The 23923-nt window shown below is 45.6% G+C and overlaps 1 protein-coding gene across 1 annotated transcript; it reads left to right on the forward strand.

Moving 5' to 3' along the window:
* Positions 1–13844: 13844 nt before the first annotated feature.
* On the forward strand, positions 13845–22139 carry notum2 (notum pectinacetylesterase 2; the record flags this gene model as incomplete). The annotated part of the gene is made up of 11 exons (XM_080524945.1): positions 13845–14155; positions 15058–15110; positions 16473–16568; positions 17069–17129; positions 17562–17683; positions 17846–17948; positions 18358–18546; positions 18990–19090; positions 20259–20406; positions 20727–20774; positions 21833–22139. Exons 1-11 carry the CDS (start codon positions 13851–13853, stop codon positions 22137–22139), a joined length of 1533 nt encoding a protein of 510 aa, XP_080381071.1. The 5' UTR covers positions 13845–13850.
* Between the last annotated feature and the right edge of the window lie 1784 nt (positions 22140–23923).

Below are 23923 nucleotides of genomic sequence, written 5' to 3' on the forward strand. Positions count from 1 at the left end.
AGACCCATCTCTTCAGGCTACACCTTAACTGTCCCTCCTAAAACATCATCCATCCCCTCTACCCCCCTGTATAGTTCCTCGACTGTAAGAAAAAAGAACAAATGTAAATGTGTAGACCCACACACATCAGGGGAGGCTGCTGGAGGTAGAGGAAGGTTTCTGATGCCATTCCTGATTCAATTCTATCCATTACAATGAGCCCGTCCTCCAATTTCTATCTCCACCAGCCTCCCCTGGACCACATAGGTACTGTACATGGTTGAGTGACTCATAGGAGAATGTGTTTCCAGTTATTAATGTACAGTGTAACTGTTCTAATGCATAAATAGATTCTTTCCAGGCTTACCAGTGTAAAATTAAAGATTATTTAATTATGTAATTACAGACATGACATGTTCACCACTTTGTCATAGTTGGTAAGAAAAAATAGTCGGCCTACTTACATTTTCACAGGTAACAGCACAATACCACATATGCATAAAATTGCATGAGACAGAGGGAGAGCTTTGCAACTAAAAGTTGACTGTCAAGAGATTATTTCTGTTCCAGATTAATAGTGTTGACAGCTTTATAGCGAGATGCAAGACATTTAAAAAAAAAAAAAAAAAAGCAACAAGTGCACAATTACATTTTTGGCACCGTGTTGGGTGACAAGATTGCAGTTAAATAAAAACATGAGTGATATCTCAGTCGTGATGCAGGTGTTAATAACAGTTAACCATAAAACCAACATCTAAATTAGCACCTGTTTTTTTAACCACCCCAGATATTATTTACCCCTAATGTTTGATACGAGGTATATGACTCATTTTAAGAGAGGAATGAAATTCACCCTTTAGATGCTGAGTAACACATTAGGTTTTGACATTGACGTGATATGTGATATGCTATTTTTAGCAGCCACCCCATGACGTGGCAATCAAGACTAGTTTCACCTCAGAAGGAATCCTCAGCTATACCGACTGAGAAAATCGGCAACAAGAATTTGAAAAGAGCAATAAAACTCAAAATGGGCTCCGTCTCGCTCCATGTGAATAATCGGGGCAGTAAATTTTGAAGGGCATGAACAATATAAATCCATAAGTCATAAAGGCTTTCGGATGCAGATCATATTGTTTCTTGGCCTAGATCTGGCAGGCTGTCAATCACCCGCCTTGGGATAGAATCTAACTGACATAGCTTAGAGCATAAGGTGCCCTTCCCTCAGCTAGGACACAATACGTCTCCTGATATGAGGAGGCCCCTATGAGGTGAACCTGGCCCATCAACAGGCTTACCAAGCTGCTTTTTCTACTCGACCCCCCACTCCAAGTGTTATAGATATTATGAAGCAAATTGGTATCAAAGTAAGATTTCTTATTAACTGAGAAATGAGGTAATAGCCAGAGTGAAGTATCTTCACTATCTCTTGATCAATGGAGGCTCATTGTAATGCATGGATTAGAATGAGGAATGGTACTGTAGCAAACACGTTTTCTCATTACCGGTACGTTCCATGCATTACAATGATTTCTACCTCCACCAATCTCATGATAGCGTTGAGCTAGGGCTACACCTTGGAAGCCTCCCTGGCCATGACTGTGTAACCTAATGATGCAGAACAAATGTATCCATCTGATGTTGTTTATAATGTTGCAAATGAAAGGTTGCAGCTTTAATAGTTTAATAGTGTACTGTCCATCTCTCTTTGACATCGTTAGTATTTTGTGGAAAGTACAAGAAATCAATGATACTTTCATTTATAACGACCTCCCCCATTGTGGGAAAAAAAGGTTATCATAACATGTATTCACTGCTAATGTTCATAGATTAAGGGAGCACTAAATAATTAAGTAAAGATAATCACATATTTTGTTTTGGAATTCACCAAGACATCAGTCAGCCCACTGTATTAGCTGAATGAGCTAACACAGATGCTGAGCGCCATGTTATCGTAAAATTGAGCGGGATTCCTACGTTGTGTTCGTATGTCAGAAAGTTGTTTGTCAGGGCATCCTGTGCTGGGAACCTTTTTACGAGAGGTTCCTAGAAGTGAGAGGCTGTTAGCGTGAGCAGCTCTGCATGGACTCCTGCTTATCCAGGTCACAGCGGCACGCTCAGGCTACAAAACACTTTATTGGACACAATGCTCTGGTTACGACCTCACCCTTATGCGTAAAGGCATTTGTTTGTTACTGTACATCATGTTGTTGTAGGGCTAATATACACTAGTACTGCCCACAGCTTTGAGGCACATTTATTTAATCATAGATTCAGATCAAATACATATTGATATGGTATTTGGATTCAGATCAAATACATATTGTATACGGATTCAGATCAAATACATAATTGATACGCTATTTGCAAAAACATCATAATATCACATGCCTACAGTATATAAAATATTGATACATACATTGATACAACTATTGTTATCTTAGTAAACGGTGCCATCTTTTCTTTCCAGTAAATCTCTAGGGAAGGCTCGGTCGGTGCCCGGTGAAATGGTCGGCCCCAGACAAGCTGTGACCACGTGTCCATATGTCCACGTGTCCTCGCAGTGGGAAGCCACAACACATGAGGCAAAGGACCTGACATCAGGACTGACATGAGGAGAAGGACTGACATGAGGAGAAGGACAGACATGAGGAGAAGGACTGACATGAGGAGAAGGACAGACATGAGGAGAAGGACAGACATGAGGAGAAGGACAGACATGAGGAGAAGGACAGACATGAGGAGAAGGACAGACATGAGGAGAATCACTGACATGAGGAGAAGGACTGACATGAGGAGAAGGACAGACATGAGGAGAAGGACAGACATGAGGAGAATCACTGACATGAGGAGAAGGACAGACATGAGGAGAATCACTGACATGAGGAGAAGGACAGACATGAGGAGAAGGACAGACATGAGGAGAAGGACAGACATGAGGAGAATCACTGACATGAGGAGAAGGACAGACATGAGGAGAAGGACAGACATGAGGAGAAGGACAGACATGAGGAGAATCACTGACATGAGGAGAAGGACAGACATGAGGAGAAGGACAGACATGAGGAGAAGGACAGACATGAGGAGAAGGACAGACATGAGGAGAAGGACAGACATGAGGAGAAGGACTGACATGAGGAGAAGGACAGACATGAGGAGAATCACTGACATGAGGAGAAGGACAGACATGAGGAGAATCACTGACATGAGGAGAATCACTGACATGAGGAGAAGGACAGACATGAGGAGAAGGACAGACATGAGGAGAAGGACAGACATGAGGAGAAGGACAGACATGAGGAGAAGGACAGACATGAGGAGAAGGACAGACATGAGGAGAAGGACAGACATGAGGAGAAGGACAGACATGAGGAGAAGGACAGACATGAGGAGAAGGACTGACATGAGGAGAAGGACAGACATGAGGAGAAGGACAGACATGAGGAGAAGGACTGACATGAGGAGAATCACTGACATGAGGAGAAGGACAGACATGAGGAGAAGGACAGACATGAGGAGAAGGACAGACATGAGGAGAAGGACAGACATGAGGAGAAGGACAGACATGAGGAGAAGGACAGACATGAGGAGAAGGACTGACATGAGGAGAAGGACTGACATGAGGAGAAGGACAGACATGAGGAGAAGGACAGACATGAGGAGAAGGACTGACATGAGGAGAAGGACAGACATGAGGAGAATCACTGACATGAGGAGAAGGACAGACATGAGGAGAAGGACAGACATGAGGAGAAGGACAGACATGAGGAGAAGGACAGACATGAGGAGAAGGACAGACATGAGGAGAATCACTGACATGAGGAGAAGGACTGACATCACCTCAGCAGGAATCTCTGATTTACTGCCTCCTCATATGGGCAAGGCTGCCACCTCCCCGCTCCCTCAGAGAAACCCAGCCAAGGTCGGCCTGGAGCCTTGTGTGGACGGCTGTGGCTCAGGAGGTAGAGCCGGCGTCTAATGATCGCAAGGTCGGCGGTTCGATCCCGGTCGGCTGTGTGTCGAGGTGTCCTTGGGCAAGACACTGAACCCCAAATTGCTCCCAATGAGCGGGCCGGCGAGACCTTGCATGGTAGCTTGCCGCCATTGGTGTGTGAATGTAATCGCTTTGCAATAAAACGCTATATACTGTAAGTGCAGTCCATTTACCATTTGGAGCCATGGTCTGCCGGGTCATGTGGTGGATGGATCAATGATGCTGGGTTTTGTGGTACCATGAAGATAATAATGTATTATTATTATGAAGATAATAATGAAGATAGCCTAACACTTTATCACTCCCAACAATTTATTTGCAATAATTACGTTATGGTTCATACCATGATATCTAGTATGCATTTGTTTACCTACTGTACATCAGTTGGTTTTGTTCTTTGTAGTCAATTGCTAGTTTGCTGCAGGATAAGGTTTGCCTTTTCTGTCGAAGCTTGCTGATGAAAAATGTGGCCACAACCAGAAGGCTTATGCATTTACTTAGTGTGACCTGACATTGGGATAAGAATGATTTATGGAGCCTGTAGACCTAAATGAGGTTTTATGCAGGACCCAGTGAGCATTTATCAAATAAATGTTGACTAAAGTGAGACATTAAAATCAGTAAATTCACATCTTGTATATTGTTGGGGGTGATTAAGTGTCATCTTCCTCAAAGACAGTGCTGTGCAGCTGTGGCGGTTGGCACCCTGGGATGGGCGTGATGCGGATCAGCTAGAGGGGCTTATGGGAGGACTCATCCTCTGAGTGCTGAGAGCCCAGCGCTGAACTCTAAACACCGAGCGTGGCGTGACATCCATCACTGCAGTGACAGGCTGGGTGGCTGCTCCAGCATGACTCCAAGGCCACGTTGCTGCTCAACTGTGTCATGAGCCCCAACGACTCATTAAGCTATTCACCCGAGCATGTTCCCTGGTCCTTGTGGCCCACTTAGGTAATAGGGCAGGGATATGGGCAACGAGAGGCCGTGCGTGGGCCCTGCAGGACACTGAATATGTTTTGGGGGGAGTTTTGGGGTATTGGGTGTACAACAGGGTTCAATGTTTTTCACAATGTTTTTTGTCCTGACACATTGGCAGTTGTTCAATATTTCATTTGTGAAGACCTCTACAAAGCCAACTTTGTTGAACCGAATCCGAGAAGACTGTGAACGCTGGTCTGTGCTCAATCTATCTTTAGCTACTCGGGTCAATTGTGTTAAAATGAATATTCTGCTGTTACCATAGATGGTCTATATGGGGTGTAACAATTAAATAAAACCGGCGGGACAAGAACCAGAGGAGATGAGAGAATATAAATAAAACAAGATTTATTGTAAAAGGATAACAAAAACAGGTTCCCGTGAAACTCTTAACTGAAAACTACTCTATAAAAAGAAGAGCAAATGAATATAATATAGTAATAAAGGATAAAGTAAATTAGAAAGATAGCCAAGTACCAAAAAGTTAACAATTAAACAAGAGTGAAACAATTAACTAAAAAAACACAAGGCTAACACTCACAAAACACAAGGCTAACAAACACTCCCTCCGCATGGAGGAGTCAAAATCACACACACTACAAGTAATAACACAATGACTATACCAGTAGTATCTATAGTAGAACAGAAAGTGACAGACTAGAACTCAAACACATAGAACGATACTACAGCTGAACACACAGTAAAAACTATAGTTTTAAGTTTTAACCGCACACACAACACTGAAGTTGTGGAATGGCCCACTGGCACCAACTGAGTGTCTCTCCCAGGCTTTTATCCTGCCTCGACCTTTGATTGAGGCTTGAGCACAGGTGTGCCCAATCAGGCCATCACCATGGCAATAGGCAGGGAGGAAGGACAATCACCTGGGAGAAACACAGGAAACACACACAAACACACTATGGACGTGACACTGCCATGGTTCTCCTACTTCTTCTAGTGCATTCCACTTTTCCTCCCTCAAGCCTGGAATACACCGGACGTCTGTGTACACGCAGCGCATGTGCGTGGCAGAACTGCTGCCGCTCTCACGCTTGCGGCTTCCATACTGGCTGCGTGTCTTCTGCGGCTCTAACTGCGGAGCTGCTACTGCCAGGCCAGCCCTATCTCTGTACATCGAGTTTTGCCTCTCCACGCATGGCTCGTGGAAAAAAAATAGGTGAGAGTCCTAATCTCTACATGGCGTCTCTACATGGCGCTTGAGATGCGTGCCTCACTCGCACTGTATCGCTGCTCTAACCCTTTATGATGGGCGCCGAAATTAAACGCACGCGCGCTGCTGAGGTTGACGCTTGCTGTGTATTTGTTCCGTCAGGCCTTCTTTCGTAAAGTTTATCGGAGCCTGATCTTGGAGTTTATCTGGAATAAGAAGATGTCTAGGCTGCGTAAACAATTACCTGCAAAGCAGGGCTGCCAAGTTTCACCAAAAGTTTGGAGTGAGGTTTTTTGGCGGTGGAGCGACCCAAAACTGTGCACGTTTTGGCAGCGGCGGCACCTCTCTCCCACCCAATTATTTGTGCTCGTTTCCTGCAATTTTACATGTTGTTCATAATAAACCAGCACAAGAAATTAAAATAATTAACATTTTATAAAACAATTAAAAAATTCTGACAATATATCATATTTATGAAATCTTAATAAACAAATACAGTAGCCTACAGACTCTAAAAGAAAAATTGGCCCCATCAACAGGACTCAGCCCCTTGGTCAGCAGCAGAAAGACCCGTGGTCATCATCTTATATACAGTGCATTGCTCATAGATGGCTATCATGTTATACAGTACATACCAGGGTTTTTCCTGGGTCAGAATGAGGCCTTGGTGGGTGATTTTGTGCGTGCACAGAGCGCCCACATTTTTTTTGAGGGACCCCCAATTGTTGTATTTGTATTGTAAATTGGAATTATTAATAATAATAATTATTATTAATGTACCTGGTTATGTTACAGTAGAGAAACAAAACACTGTTACCAAAACTGAGTATTTACTAGCTAAGATTGGCGTGGTGCAACCGAAATTAGTAAACAACTAGTTTGAAACTAACTAGTAACAACTAGGGGTTTAGTAACTACTGCATGCCTGCATTTAGTAATTACTTACGCCATATTGGTGCAACCCAGTCCAGTAGGCTACCAGATACGATGTTGTAATGTATGCACATATTTTGCTACCACGGTTGCCAGACGGATTTGACAATGTCCAGCCCAACCGGTCTAAAAGTTGCCGAATCCACCCGTCCAGTACCAAAAGTAGCCCAATCTGGCAACACTGCTTGCTACGTTCTTGCAGCTCGCGTGAACACAGGTTCTTCCATCAGCGCTCGCCTGCCGCTTCGACTGCAGACTCGAGTTAACGCGCGTGCAGAAAGATGCCACGAAACTCATGTCCGGTAGCTTTCTTTCAAGGAATTTCAAAAATAAAAGTCCCGTAAAACAATTGTTATTTCTCACCGTGAGCGTGAGAGCGTGAGAACTGGTTGAAATGCGTGAGTCTCACGGCGATTGCGTGAGACTTGGCAGCTCTGCTGCAAAGACCTAGAACACTTGGAGGGTTGAGTCTTCCGAATGTTAGGTATTACTACTGGGATGCCAATATTGGTATTTTTAAATACTGGCTTCAATATGAGGTCTCCTCCAAACCTGTATCACTGAAGTCTCTACTGCACTCTCCTATTCATTTTTCCACTTCCCCCTACTAAAAATTTGATTGTTAAAACTTCTCTTGGGGATCTGGGTTCAATTTAAGCGCTATTTTGGTCTACGTTCGTTTTCTACCAAAGCCTCAATGGCTGCAAATCATGTTTTCCCTCCTTCCTTAGCAGGTGGTCAAATCTTGGGATCAAGACTTTTAAAGACGTGTATATTGACAAGGGTTTTGCATCTTTTCAGCAGCTCTCTGACAAATGTTCACTTCCCTGGCAACACTTTTTTTTTTTATATTTACAGATCCGTAGTTTCGTCCATAACACATTCCCTATGTTTCCCTTACCTAATGATTCAATTTTAGATGGTTTCCTGATACCAATCCCATCTCTGAAAGGCTCAATTTCATATATTTATGACCAAATTAATATTTTATGTTAAGAGTCATTAAACTCCATAAAGACCCCATGGGAGGTGGATCATGGGGAGGCAATACCAGACGAGGTTTGGGCAGAGATTTTGAAGCGTGTACACAGGTAAGTAAGTAAGTAAGTTCTATTTGACATTGACATGGTGTTATTCAATGTAAACTGGTACATCGTACCTACGACACTAAGGCTCGGCTGTCTAAGATTCATGACGGTGTGTCACCAACCTGTGTGTCACCAACCTGTGTGTCACCAACCTGTGATAAATGTCAACAATCTCCCGCAAACCTTATACACATGTTCTGGCTTTGCCCTTCCCTTGATAATTATTGGACAGAGATCTTTAATACCCTTTCAGAGATAGTCTGGGGAAAAGTAGTGCACTGTTTGGGGTCCGCCCCCTAGTTGCCTTCCCTCCCTTCTTCCAAGAAGGATGTAAAAATCAGACTTTCTTTAAGTGGCTCCTCCAATAAATTGCAGAAATGACGGGGTCCTTTCTTCCTATTCATTCAGAGGATACATTTCCAACTGACTCCTGTTTGTAGTGGCTCCTACGGTTTAGGATACAATATTGTGCTTGTTGTGGTGTGGGTGTTATGCTGATGTACTGTATTAGTGTCCATTGCTGACACGGTTATAGATTACCTGACTGATGTTTATTTTTTGTCTGTTTATGGTTGTGCTATTTTAGTTCTTGTTAGTGTTAGTGTATGCTGTTTTGGTATATACCGTATATATACATATATATATATATATATATATATATATATATACTGTATATATATATATAGACAGTAATAAGCTCTAGTCTATGTTTCCTGCGTGATAATGGGCCTGCTCTTGTTCTACCCTGATCTCTGCCACCCCTTATTCTTCGCACAGTAGCTACAGCTGTATATACAACTAATTGTATTATTAGTAGTATTTCTAGGACCAGATGTGTGAAAAGCAATGGGCTCTGTTCTGGCAAAGGTGTGCCAGGCACTCCAACGAGGCCATATCTGCAGGCCTATGTCATGCCACCCTATTCTGTGGCTGTTACATCATCCCCCTCCTGAAGTTTAACCCTGTGGTCTCACAGCCACCCCGCCTCCATCCTCCCCTCCATCCATCAACCTGACGCTTTGGCAGTCGACCGAAGGTTAACACGCAAGGCCTCTTCACACCTGGCTTTAGGGTCAGCTTGTGCCCACACTCCACCTGCTAGTCCCCATTAGCGGCCATCAAAAACTTTGCACCAATCCCCGCCAGGCCCCCCTCTGTCGACTGCATTGATTGAAGGGAGCGTCCTGGCAATGCATCTCGGCCTACACACCCCATCGCTCTCCCCCTGAGCCCGGCGTTCACACAGCTCATAAACATGCCAGTCTCCAGCTCTCCTCCGTCATGACGCCTCTCTCTCCTCACCGACGCCCTACCACGCTGGTGACAACCCAGATTCAGGGTGATGTGGTAGCAGATTGTCAAATTACACCGCAACTTAGCTAGCAAGCTTCCATGGTTGTCTTCACGTTATTGAAGTTCTGCGGCTACAGACGCCGCCGCTGTATTTGATTTCGTTACGACTCTTTCAGCTGCACTCTTTCAGCTGCTTTGAATACTGTTCACCCCATAGTTGTCATTGACCGAACACCCACGTGGAGAGCATATGGTGGACATTTACCGCTCATGTGTTTGATTTTTTAAGTTGTTACCAGCGGGGTTGCGACCTTTCAGTGTTGTGGTGTGGTCAGAGAAAAATGTAACATATGTCAATACTGTGTGGCACGTTGTTCTTTGATGCTCTCAGCCGACAAATATTCTCGCTCGCGGCTGCCGGCCCTCAGCTCCCAGGGGGGCTAGCGCTGACACACATGCTCAACAGACAAAGTGTCGGACCACCCGGGCTTTAGGTGTCCATAGCCTGACCTTGGAGGTGCATGTGCAAAAAACTAATAACACAGGGTGAGAAAGTATGCATATGATGTGCCCGGGGGGGGTCAAACTGCTGACCCGCTAGGTGTAAAGTTCAGTAGGTCTTTACGGCGCTCATTCTGTACATTGCGTGTTATTCAGGTTATGCTCAATGTTTTTCTTTTCAAAGTAAAGCGCACCGTAGGTAATAGACTCCTGGGTGAGGGTGGAGTGTGTCGCTTTCACACTGGGTTTGTTGGAGAGGGTGCTCGGGGTGGCCTTTGACCTTTTTACAGGTTCAGAGAGTTGAACCACAGAAGGGCGTAGAACGCAAATGCAATATCTCAATTGATCTGAGGCCTGTCCGCAGAACTTATCATCTGTCGAATCGCATATCAAAGAAAAACTAAAAAGGGCAGCAATGCCATCTAAAGCACTCTGCTCGAGACGTCCTGGCAAAAAGGTGATAGATTTACAGCGACTTTGTTCGTTTCTCAGCTATTTGAGGTATCTGTTAAACAGATTGCCCCATTGATTTCTCGGAAGACAGATGGTGGTTTGCATGCTTCAAGACAACCGGAGGAATGAAGAAATTGTTCAGCTCGGTAGATCAAATTCAGTATAGCATTGTCATTAGACTTCTTTTTATTGTGTTTTCTCAACATACGTTCTCTCAGACATATTTTTGCGTATCTTGGTGTTCTCACTGGCATAACTTGAAAGTAACCAAAAAAGAACTTGCCAAAGCAATAACACAAACTTTATTAGATGCCACTTTAAAACATAACATTATTGGCTTTATTATTATACAAGACTTACAGTGGGTGATATTGCAGTCTCTGCTATAAAGTTTTACCATTCTACACTATCATTTCAAATGGTAGCCTCTATAATAGCTATATGATGTGCAGGAGTGCATCTCGTGGATGATCCAAAAACAAATGTTCTACAGCAGTGCAAGTGAACAGGTACTTTTGCCAAGTGCCTCTGTCCCAGTGTAGCTACTGTACCACTACTCCAGCCCCAGCCCCAGCCCCAGCCCCAGCCTCCCAGCCCCAGCCCCAGCCCCAGCCTCCCAGCCCCAGCCCCAGCCTCCCAGCCCCAGCCCCAGCCCCAGCCTCCCAGCCCCAGCCCCAGCCTCCCAGCCCCAGCCCCAGCCTCCCAGCCCCAGCCCCAGCCCCAGCCCCAGCCCCAGCCCCAGCCTCCCAGCCCCAGACCCAGCCTCCCAGCCCCAGCCCCAGCCTCCCAGCCCCAGCCCCAGCCCCAGCCCCAGCCCCAGCCCCAGCCCCAGCCCCAGCCCCAGCCCCAGCCCCAGCCCCAGCCCCAGCCCCAGCCTCCCAGCCCCAGCCCCAGCCCCAGCCCCAGCCCCAGCCCCAGCCCCAGCCCCATGCAGCCTCAATGCCCACCCTCCCAGCCACAGGCACTCATTAAGGAGCTTGATTGACACGTCACGATGGTGTGCATTTCATTGATGAGAATTTTAGAGGCCTGGGCTTGTGATCTTCCTCACTGATCAGTAGCACGTCACCCAACAGCCATCCCAGGAGTGTGTGTGTGTGTGTGTGTGTGTGTGTGTTTGTGCATGTGTGTATGGGTGTACACATGCACGTATGTGTGTGTGTGTGTGTGTGTGTGTGTGTGTGTGTGTGTGTGTGTGTGTGCGCTGATCACTGGTACGTCACCCTACAGACATCCCAGGGGGGACGAAAGAGAGATCGGTTTCAAATACCCTGCCTCTTCCTCCCCCTGAGGCAAAGCTCCTGTCCTGGCCTCCTGGGAGCCAACCTGGCCCCCGCTGCAGCACAGAGGAAGGTAAGGCAGCGCCGCCACCCATTATGTGGAACTAGGACTAACTTCTGTATTGGGCGTACAGTATACTGATGTTATATCGCATATGTTGACAGAATATTCCATAGGATGTACAGCCACAAAGGAGTTTGCCACTTATTTTTTTTTAACTAACTAATTAACTTTGTGTGTAAGTATCGGTCACCCTTTTTTTATGCACTACATGTTTAATTTGACTTTAAGTTGCCCTGTCTATACCATGAAGTAACTGTAAACTATTTGGTAAACAAATATATGTAGATAGAACATATAAACAGATAACTGTAATTACGCAAAGCATGTAAGACAACAATGACATTGTAATGAAATGGAAACTGGCTAGATTCTAATTACTAGTGTAGTTTCTATGTCATTTGCTAGATGTATTGTAATAACAGCAATGCATCAATATTCATTCATTATGGTATAATGATATACATTAAGATTGTATGCTTACATGCTATATGTAACATTGTAAAGTCTGGCTATAGCTTTATAAGTGATTATGTGACTCCCTCTGGTCCTATTCAAGTCCCATACAATAAACATGAGCAGGTGCACTTCTAACAGCAGAATGATTTACACTCTAGACAGTTATACTCCAAGCGTTTTGAATATTTCGAGCCAGAAAATGTTTTGAGATGAATAAGACCTCACAATTTGAAATAGTTATTATGGCAGTGTTTTTTGTCCATATTTTGCGAGTTGTATGTTTAATTGTAATATTTTCTTTGATGTTAAATGTTTATGTTAAAGAGAAGGCTGGATATCTGCATTGATGGGTTATTTGTACAATGTTTAATTAACATTTCAAAACACTAAAGCCTTTGTGTGACATGTTTTATTATAAAACAATTTTATTCAAAAACTGTTTAGGGTCAAAATGTCTCTTCATAAGTCCTTTATTTGGCAATTCTATGCAACCAGCTGTTCTCCAAATTAAAAAAATCAGATAACGGCTGTTTACCAACAAATTCTGCAACTTTCAGACTTTAGATACTGGGGATAAGGTATAAATATGTGGGTATTGATAAAAAAAAAAAAAAAATACAGTAAATCCACACTAGTAAATTAGTCAAATGATTGCTTGCTCGTAGAGTACAGTATTAGCCGTTGCACACAGTACTCCTGCCACCAAAAGTCTGTGCCTTGAGTGTGTCCTCTTTATGAGAACTATTGGTTATGTTCTCTGAGTGTGTTTGGGGTGTGTGTGCTCCACTGACCCGCAGCTACATACCATGCAAAAGGCCTGCAGGTATGCCAACCATGTAGGTGTTTAAATCAAAGTACTTCAGAGGTTAGGGGATGGAGGGGGGAGGGAGATGGATAGGGGGAGGGGAGAGGGGAGAGGGGTAAAGATTGTTGTGGGACTCGGGACTTGTCAGGTGGGGGGGTGCTGGGTGGACATGTGTGTGTGGGTGTGGGTGTGGATGTTTGAAATATGGTCAGGAGAAACGTGTGTTATCTTTTCTCCTCGCCACTGAGCATCCAACACCCTCGGCTTGTTTCGTCAGCGGCAGCAGCAGCAACTCACGACCTGGCGCAGGCTCAAAGAGAGGGAAATACGATCCATATGGTGACCCTATAAAGCCCACCGCCAAACGGAGACTTCACCAAAACCTGGCCGATCGAGTTGTCTTCGCCGGCATCCTTCACCTAGCTACTCTACAGCCATTCAGCCTCTCTCTCTCTCTCTCTCTTTCTCTCTCTCTCTCTCTCTCTATTTCCTCAGTCACTATTTCTCTTGACCCCGGGAACCTGTCTAACTGTTGACCCTCTTCACAACTGGTGGTTGAAAGAGGTTTGTGTGTGTGTGTTTATTTTTTTTATTGGGAAAGATGGTTCTGATTTTGATTTTTTTGTTTTGGAACTTTTGGAAAGTTGTGTCTCAGTATCATTATCACATCATAATTGTTATGGTGTTTTTCAATGCTGGTGCCGATGATCTTGAAAAGGAAGTGCATATATATCACGTCGCTGTGAGTTCGATGAATTCCGAGTTTTTGTGAGTTTCTATGGATGTTGTGTTCCAACTTTAAGGTGACTGTTATGTCTAAGATGCTTGGTCCTTTTCTCTCAGGCTGGATTGGCTATGAAGATCCTGGGCCACATGGCTTTCCTGCTTCTGCTTGGGGGGATATGCTGCCAGAATAACCGCAATGCCAAACCGAGCAGCAAGGCTTCCAAGAAGTCAGGGAACCAGCAGGCGGGCGAAAGTGCCCAGCCAGCCCCAGAGGAGGAGCCCCATTCTGGGCCTGGAGGGGCGGTGGAGTCGGGCTCTGGAGGTCGAGCTGCTTCCCAACAGTCAGGATCACAGAACAAGCCTGCCTCGGACGACATGAAGCTTCACTTCCTCAAGAACACACAGGTCACGTGCAACGACGGTACAGCAGCGGGGTAAGATGCTCTGGTGTCTCTACACTCCTCCTTTGTGAAGTACCTCTGAGGTGCCTAATCAGTGGAGGCTGGTGGAGGTAGAAATTGGAGGACGGGCTCATTGTAAATGCATGGGACACGTGTCTGATACCATTTCTCATTCTGTTCCATGCATTACAGTCTGTCCTCTGATTTCTACCTGCACTAGCCTCCCCTGCTATTGAGGACCACAATGGAAGTCCTAGACTTTATGCTCCATGCTCTGATACAGCCTGCTAGGTTCTATGTCTCTCTCCGCTGTGTCAACAACAGTCAGAGAAGTAACTGGAGAAGAAACTAGACCAGGCTAAACCTGAAATAAACCTGTGTTGTGGAAGCAAATGATGGTCTTCTGAGTGAAAATAAGAGGTCTACATAGAGTTCTCTAAAACTTGTAACATTTGAACATTTTCTGATATGTCTAAATCTCTTGGTCAGTGGAGATGGAGAGTATACAGAGGAGTGCATGCGAGTGATATATAAAGTGCATGAGAGTGACCACGCTAAAACAAATGTTCAGCTGTTCAAATGACCATGTTGTTGTACGTGTTTTTGTATGTACTGTAGCACTGAATTATTGCATTTTGTTTTTGATCGTCTTAATGCACAGCTCTTCTATTGTAACATGTTTGAGGCCAATGGGTTTGAATGTTAGTGTTTTCACTATACAATCAAGGGAAGTCATTTAAACGTGTGGTTTGAATTCGAAATGGCTTAAAGGTAATGATAAAACACTGCATATATTATGTTAACGAGCTGCTATGACGGGTGAATCTGAATCTAGATAGACAGTTAGTCAGGCAGCGCGTGCCCTTCTATGGCTGTGTGTTCTCTCACTTTCACACATTCACAGCACCTCATCCGTGTGTATTTGTGGTCCACAGGTTTTACCTAAAGGAGTTCAAAGGCAGCAAGCGTTGGCTGATATTCCTGGAAGGTGTGTATTTTAAACCCAACTGGTTAATTTTATCTGGAGGGGTCAGAGAGCCGTTGGCGCAGCGCCCTCTTCGGTATTCCCACCGACGGTCATCTCCTTTACTTTATTCACCTTTTTCGAGGTGGCTGTCATATGGTGAAAGCCCAGAGTGTCCCCCCTCCATCACATGGTGGAAGCTTGTAGTGCCCCCCCCCCTCCATCACATGGTAGAAGCTTGTAGTGCCCCCCCCCCTCCATCACATGGTAGAAGCTTGTAGTGCCCCCCCCTCCATCACATGGTAGAAGCTTGTAGTGCCCCCCCCCCCTCCATCACATGGTAGAAGCTTGTAGTGCCCCCCCCCCCTCCATCACATGGTAGAAGCTTGTAGTGCCCCCCCCCCTCCATCACATGGTAGAAGCTTGGAGTGCCCCCCCCCTCCATCACATGGTAGAAGCTTGTAGTGCCCCCCCCCCCTCCATCACATGGTAGAAGCTTGTAGTGCCCCCCCCCCTCCATCACATGGTAGACGCTTGTAGTGCCCCCCCCCTCCATCACATGGTAGAAGCTTGTAGTGCCCCCCCCCCTCCATCACATGGTAGACGCTTGTAGTGCCCCCCCCCTCCATCACATGGTAGAAGCTTGTAGTGTCGTCGTCGTCCCCTCCATCACATGGTAGAAGCCAGGCGTGTCCCCCCTCCATCACATGGTAGAAGCCAGGCGTGTCGTCGTCCCCTCCATCACATGGTAGAAGGTTGGAGTGTCCCCCCCCCCCTCTATCACATGGTAGAAGCTTGGAGCGTCCCCCCCTCCATCACTTTGGGATATTTATTGAGTCCTACTTGTAGCCTTTCTTTTAACATTCCTCAAGCTCATCAGAGAAAGGCCATTCAGGACTGTGTGTGTGTGTGTGTGTGTGTGTGTGTGTGAGCGTACACGTGTGCATGTGCATGTTTTGTGCATGTGTAACCTGTTCTATATAATTCATCTCACACGTGTGTGTGTATTCTGAGAGCGGGAACCGGATGCATCATGTCATCCCTAGCATGTGTGTTACTATTTACATACAAGCCCACTTAAGACCAAAGTCATACTCAACTCTCTCTGTAGACAAGTTCTTGACGACGTTCCTGTTGACGTCCATGTTCAGTAGCCAAGGCCCCCGCAGACAGATATATGCAGTGTTGGATAGGGAGCTTAGCCAGGTGAATGGAGCAGGTGCATACCCCATGCCCCCCCCCCTCCCCCCTCCCTCCTCCCTCCTGCCTCCATTCCTCACAGACAGACATAACAGCATATGACTAACAAGGGGGGTCTCCCTTCCTGACTCCCTGCCCCTCCTGTACCTGATGTAAGACTCTAATATTAGTGGTCTTTATTTTTAGGTGGTTGGTGCTGCTACAACAAAGAGACCTGTGAATCCAGGTATACAAATATCCCCAGACTCATGAGCTCCACCGACTGGCCCCAGACACGCAAAGGTGAGGGGACGCTGTCATCGTCATACGTGTTGTTGTTGTTTTTTACATGGCCGTACATGTTGTCATGTTGAAGGAAAAGGGTTATTTTAAACCTGCACCGGAACTTATTTTAATTTGACATTAAGTCGAGAATGCCATTCCCACACTTCCCTATAGGTGCTTTGTACTTTGACATTGGTTGGGACTTTGCCAACTTTGACATCAGTGTTGTGTATCAAATGTTTACAATATCTAACCCAATATCTAGACTGAATACAGGCATCTTCAAGTCTTGTGCTAGACAGCTATTTGACTATGCTGGCATTGGTTTCAGCCCAAGACAAATACATCACATCACTTGTTTTAAACAAGCAACTAATATTGAACGAATGAATTGGTGTTGGTGCTCTTGGCTGTCTGCTCACCCAGAGGATCCAACCCAGAGTTGGAAAGCCCTGGTCTACCAAGTGAAAGCCCCTTTATCTCTCTCTCTCACTGATGTCTCATTGGTCCATTCGCAGGAACAGGGATATTGTCATCCCAGGTGGAAGAAAACCCTCACTGGTACAACACGAATATTGTGTAAGTATGCTTGTTGATGAAATGTTTCATCGTCCACCACATGCATGCATCTCAGATAGCTAGCGATGCTACGTTCTAGCAGTACTCCTAGTCAGAATGCTAATGCTAAAGATGGTCAGGAGGACGAATGCCAGACGGTATGATTGAAGAAGCCAACTGCAAGCTGAGATGACACGAAGGACGGCATGTTGCTGTGGGATGAGGGATGGGACTGTCCTGTGTGTGTGTGTGTGTGTGTGTGTGTGTGTGTGTGTGTGTGTGTGTGTGTGTGTGTGTGTGTGTGTGTGTGTGTGTGTGTGTGTGTGGGGGGGTGTGTGTGTGTGTGTGTGTGTGTGTGTGTGGGTGTGTGTCTGTGTGTGTTTGTGTTGGTTTTGAGTTGTGCTGAAACAAGCTTTGGAGTTGTGTGTGTGCTGACTGACTCCTTTCCTGCAGATTCATCCCCTACTGCTCCAGTGACGTGTGGAGTGGCACGGGGCCTGCTCCAGCCAAAGCACGCCAGGGAAAAGAGAAGGAAAAAGAGAAGGAAAAGGAGAAGGAAAAAGAGAAAGATGCTGGTAAGACCTCAGTCTTACAGTTCACAGACCTCAGACCTCACAGTCCACAAGCTTGTCAGAGAAAGTCCATTCAGTGTGTGTGTGTATGTGTGTGTGTGTAACCTGTTCTATTTAATTCATCTCCATGTGTGTGTTTGTGTATGTATTTGTTTGTTTTTCCAGTTGAGTATACATACATGGGCTCCCTGATTATCCGTGAGGTCATCAAAGACCTCACCCTCAAAAGCATCAAGCAAGCCAAGGTTGTCATGTTGGCAGGCACCAGGTGAGTCCGTCTCCTTCTCCCTAGCTTACAGCTTCTGAACCCTGGCCCAGTCCAGACTCCCCCCCCCCCCCACACACACACACACCCCCCACTGACCAAGCGAAAGTCTATTTCGGGCACATCCTGTTGTCTACCATAAAGATGTTTACCGACGACTGTTGGATAATGACATAATGTCTATTAAAGGTGACTCGCTCATGAGGGCGGGCATTCTTCCCAGGTTAGCAACATGTTTTGTGGGACATCCTAAGGCCTAAAAAAGAACACAGTTCACTGTGTTAAGTGTCCTGACGGGCATAGCTAATAATGATCGCTTCTATTGCTAGCGGCCATTTTGGCTCAAATAGGAAATGCTTTATTTCCATGGGGTTGAAGCTTGGACTGAACCAGTTTCCTTCCCCCCTGGCAGTGCTGGGGGCACAGGAGTGCTACTGAACATTGAGAGGGTCTCCAGCCAGCTGGAGCAGCTGGGTGCGGAGGCCCAGGTCCGAGGCCTGGTGGATTCAGGCTGGTTTCTGGAGAGCAAACAGCCGAAGGTGGCAGACTGCCCAGACAGTGTCTCCTGCTCGCCTGTGGACGCCATTAAGAAGGGGCTCCGGTAAGAAACCGAACTGACTAGAACTCTACCCCTACTCAGTTACCTCATAACTTTAATTCAGAATCAGAATCAGAATTGCTTTTATTACATCCCAATGTAGTATACAAGAGTACAATTCTTTGCCTTAAGTTCTTCAACATTGGCATTGTAGCAAGATACAAAATCACAATAATAGAGTGATTTTGTATCTTTCTGAAATGCCAATGTTGGAGAACCTAAGCCAATTCAACTAGACTTTCATGTTTGGTGTGCTTTTTGCAGTAGGGCCTCCAATACCATAATCAAAGGTCTTTGATAAATCTTGTCATTTTGACAGCTTCCTATAAATCTATTGGGTTTGCAGTATTTTTTAAGACCATTGCTCTGTTGGTGTTGTTGACCATACACCAGACTCCATTTTGTGTCAAGTGAGGACTTCACTCTAATCAGTGTATGTTCCTTAGGTTGTGGAATGGCGTGGTCCCGGACAAGTGTCGGCAGCAGTACAAGAAAGGAGAGGAGTGGCAATGCTTCTTCGGCCACAAGCTTTACTCCTCCTTGACCTGTGAGTGTCTCCCATCCAACATAGCAGACATAGAGGAGTCATGTAGCCAGCTGTAGGCCATGATTCAAGACCTAATAAACTTAATGTCCTTCCTGTTACACAATATCACGATTATAGCTGGACAGCAGTCAATACTGAGTCCTCATCCTCACATACAAAGCCCTCCATAGCCTGGCCCCCCCTTACCTGACTGACCTCCTTCTCCCCCACCGCCCTACCCGTACCCTCCGATCCTCATCCATTGTTCCCCTCACTGTCCCACCCTCAAAACTCAAAGGCTTCGGTCACCGTGCCTTTTCACGAGCCGCACCCCGCCTCTGGAACTCTCTCCCTCAACCACTCAGAGACTCACCCTCACTCCTCACTTTTAAATCCCACCTCAAAACCTACCTGTTCTCCCACGCCTACAGCCTCCCCTACCCCTAGCCATCTCCCCCATCCCTGCCACCCCCGCCCCCCCCCTGGACATGCATACAACCTCCCCTATCCCTAACCATCTCCCCTATCCCTGCCACCCCCCTCCCCCCATGGACATGCATACAACCTCCCCTTCCCCGTTTGTTAACTCTGTGTTCTATGTGCTCATGTTATCTGTTGCTTGTTGTTTCTGTGTTTTCCGTTTTTCCCATATTGTCAGCGTCTTTGAGCCTCGGAAAAGCGCTATATAAATCAAATGAATTATTATTTATTATTATTCATTCATTACTTATAGAGGAGGTTTAGGAGGTGCTATATGAACATGCCCAAAATGAGAATACAGATTTTTCTCTTACGTTGCTACATTGTGTACTGAACACATTCTTCAGATGACAAATGTGACAGCAGCTGGTGAAAGCAGGAACAAGTCTGCAAACCGATGAAATGTTCAGACTTTTATTCTGAAAAATAACGTTATTGAAAATCAATGACACACTCACTAGAGTAGTGGGGATTACTCACCGAATCCATTGCATTGCAATGTTTTGGCTTGACTAGCGAGTGTGTCATTGACTTTCAACAACATTGACATTATTTACCTTTTTCAGAATAAAAGTCTGAACATTTTGATTGGTTGCCGACTTATATAATATAATATAATATAATATATACAATATCATATATTGTTATTAACAATCATCACTCAAGACTCTTAATTCCTGGTGGTCCTTTTCTGTGTCCTCCCATGCAGCCCCTCTCTTCGTGGTCCAGTGGCTGTTTGACGAGGAGCAGCTGAGGCTGGAGAACATCTACCTGGGGGGCCAGGCTCTGTCGGACCAGCAGTGGACCTACATGCAGAACCTGGGCAAGGACCTGAAGAACTCCCTCAAAGATGTGACGTGAGTGTGGAGTCACTCCATCTATTTTCAATGGGTTAGCGTCTGTGAGCGTGTGTGTGTGCGTGTGTGTGTGCATGTGTGTGTGTGTGTGTGTGCGTGCGACAAATGACTAAATGGATATTGTAGACAGACAGGCCAGCATTTGTCTAATCTAAAATTGACCGACGTGAATTAACTAGAAGCAGTGATGAATAGCTACACTAAATTGATGGGCAAAGAACATTTCATCATCGTATTATATTTCAAACGTTGCCAATGACATCACCTCCCTGTGCTCTCTGCTGACCATGTGGTGTGTGTGCGTGTGTGTGTGTTTTCAGGGCCGTGTTTGCACCTTCCTGCCTGTCCCACACATTGATCACTAAAAGGTAAGGACATCTGACTCCCCCCCCCACACACACACACACACACACACACACACCACCTCCCCCCAGTAGCTCCATCTCTACCCAGTGAGCTCATGCTACTCTTTCTGTATGCTCGTCTATCATGTCACATTCTGCGTGTCACTGAATGCCATTTCACACTTTCACTAACCCCCAAGCACCCCTTGTGCACACACACACACACACACACACACGCACACACACACGCATACACATAAATGCACACACACACACACACACATACACACACACACACACACACACACACGCGCACACACAACACACACACACACGCACACACAACACACACACACACACACACACACACACACACTCACCACCAGCTGGACACGGCAGGGTCAATGCTGGGGCAGAAGGGTGGAGTCTGTGTCGTGCCACACGAAAGGGCAGGGTTGGAGGTGGGCGTGGTAAACTGAGGGAGGTCACTCCTTATGGGAGGAGTTGACTGCCTAATGATGTGAGGCGGTGTGAGGTAGGTGGATAATTTCACAGTTTTGTAATCTAATCCATCGCTATGATTGTGGTGGTGGTGGTGGTGGTGGTGGTGGTGGTGTTGGAGGGTGAACATAAACACATGTAAAAGCTGGGGAGTGGATTGAGACCAGTGGGGGCTGGTGGAGGTAGACATCTAGGAGGTAGATTTATAATTCCACCAGTCTGTAAGAGAAACTGCAAACCTAGTGAGAAGGAATTAGGGCTCATGACAAGTGGTGCAACACTCTCTCTCTTCTTATTTACTTACCTCCTTTCATCTTCACCTTCTCTCTTTCTCTCTACCCCCCCTTCTTCTCATGTTTGCCTTTCCCCTGTGCCCCCTTCCCTCTCTCTCTCTCTCTCTCTCTCTCTCTCTCTCTCTCTCTCTCTCTCTCTCTCTCTCTCCCTCTCATTCTCTCTCTCTCACTCCCCCTCTCCCTCCCTCCCTCCCTCTCCCTCTCCCTCCCTCCCTCCCTCCCTCCCTCTCCCTCTCTACCCCCTCCCTCTCCCTCCCTCTCCCTCTCTCTCCCTCCGTCCTCTCACAGTAACTGGATGAACATCCAAGTCAAAAGCACCTCCTTGCCCCGGGCTCTGCAGTGCTGGGACAAGAGTCTGCAGGAGGTCCACCGTAACAGCAAGACGCCCCTGAAGGGCTGTCCCTACCACCTGGTGGACGCCTGCCAATGGCCCCAATGCAACCCCACCTGCCCCGCCCTGGTGGACCCGGCTACCCAGCAGGAGCTTACCCTGCTCCAGATGCTTGTGGGCATGGGGGTGGACCTCCAGAAGCTGGGCCTGGACCCTAAGAGGGATGCTAGCTCATTGACCAGTATGGTTAGCAACGGTGGCTAAAGTTGATGCGGGAGAATACGCAAGTGCCCATTTATGATGTGGCTCAGCGAAAATAAAAGGGGAGTTTTTTTAATTATGACGTAACCACAAAAAGGTCACAGAATCCAGGTTACTTCTTCTTGTGCCGCTCAGCATTCCATTGTGCTCCACTGTTACCACGGCGACTTGGTGGGTGGGTATGTCACTGTCTGGGCCTAAATGTCTGTAACAGTTTGTCCGCAGGCGCCCCCTGCTGGACAGTTCAATAGGCGGGAGGAGTAGTTATTCCAGTTCACACCTGGGGTTTAATGCCTCGTACTCTAGGGAGATAGACCAGGAGGGCTGAGAAACTGTATATAGCCAGACATCATACCTGCAACACATTTCAATCCAACTATACTAACTAAACCACATCAACTTCAGCTTCAAAACACTTGGTGGTGGAGTGAAAGAATGTTACTGCTTGAAGGCTCTACTTCATGATAAGCTATTGACACCGTTTACCTTTTTGTGTAAACAGTATTCATGGGACATAATGGTTATGTAAGTTTAACTTTTAGATGGTTGAAGGGGAGAGTTAGCAGTGTATTAGCTACCATTTTAGCTTCATATCCCGAGTTCCTTGTAACTGATACTCGTCTTTGTGAGTACTAGACACAGTCTGGAAATGAAGGACTACGCAGTAGAATGCAAGGACAAATTAATTTCTTAATTTGTTCAACCAATTCATGTTCACATACTTGTTCTAAATTTCTAAACAGCCTAAAAGCTGTGGAATGTGGAACAAAACGAGCACACAGACACAAAATCATTCATGATTTTAAGGGAGATTGATTCAGAGTTACATGTTTTTTTTTGCCTATATTGTCCAATAATTACTGCTGCTATACCATCAAACATCAATGAATAACTTTGATTTTGGATATAATATAATAAGTGCATGTGAGATGAGGGATCTTTGAACTTGCCATAGACTTACAGTGTACAGTGTTCCTGATGGACAAGCTCCACAGACCCTTTTTGCAAGTGATATTTTCTCCTCAAAGACGCTGTGTTTATTTCTGCCCAGCTGAACGTGTGTTATGTACTGTATTTACATTATAACATTTTCATTCAGAATGTATGACATTATTATAAACATGGAGCTACTATGCCAACTGTATGACATCATATTTCTTGTTTTGGATATATTGTTTTGATTTTACTCTATTCTGTCATCTTATCATTTAATATGTATATGTTCTGGAGGTAACATAAACATAAAATAAAATACAAATTACTTACCTAGATATTCACCATCGGATAGTATTCTGAAAACAGAGCCATGCATAACAGTTTGGACTATCTCTGTCTTTGATTTTCCATTATTTTCTGTTCTGTCCAAATATGATAAATAAACATTTCACATAGCACCTTCAAACCATGTTTGCATTTCTGTGCATCACCTACCACTGAATAAACTTAATTGAATTTGTGTGCTGCATATCCCCTTGATGAGAGTAATGGACATATGTCACTCTTGAAAGTCTGGGTCTTGAGGGGTTTCTAGTCATAGAACAGATGCTTGAATACATTCTGCTGTCTTCCTGATGTCAGAGGCCAACAGTGATGGCCTTATCCTCACTGACCTGGAAGCAGATGAATTAGCTGTTGATGGTCATGTCACAATCATGGGTGTACAGGGAGGAGGGAGCTTAGTAGGCTACAGAGCCTACAGTCTGTCAAATATGATAGGACTACACACAAGCTGCTGTTGTTATAGTTTATAACTGGCAATCAGCATTTCATCAGGTGAACATTTGTTT

The sequence above is a fragment of the Nansenia antarctica genome (assembly GCF_963989245.1).
Source record: "Nansenia antarctica genome assembly, chromosome: 2".
NCBI lineage: Eukaryota > Metazoa > Chordata > Actinopteri > Argentiniformes > Microstomatidae > Nansenia > Nansenia antarctica.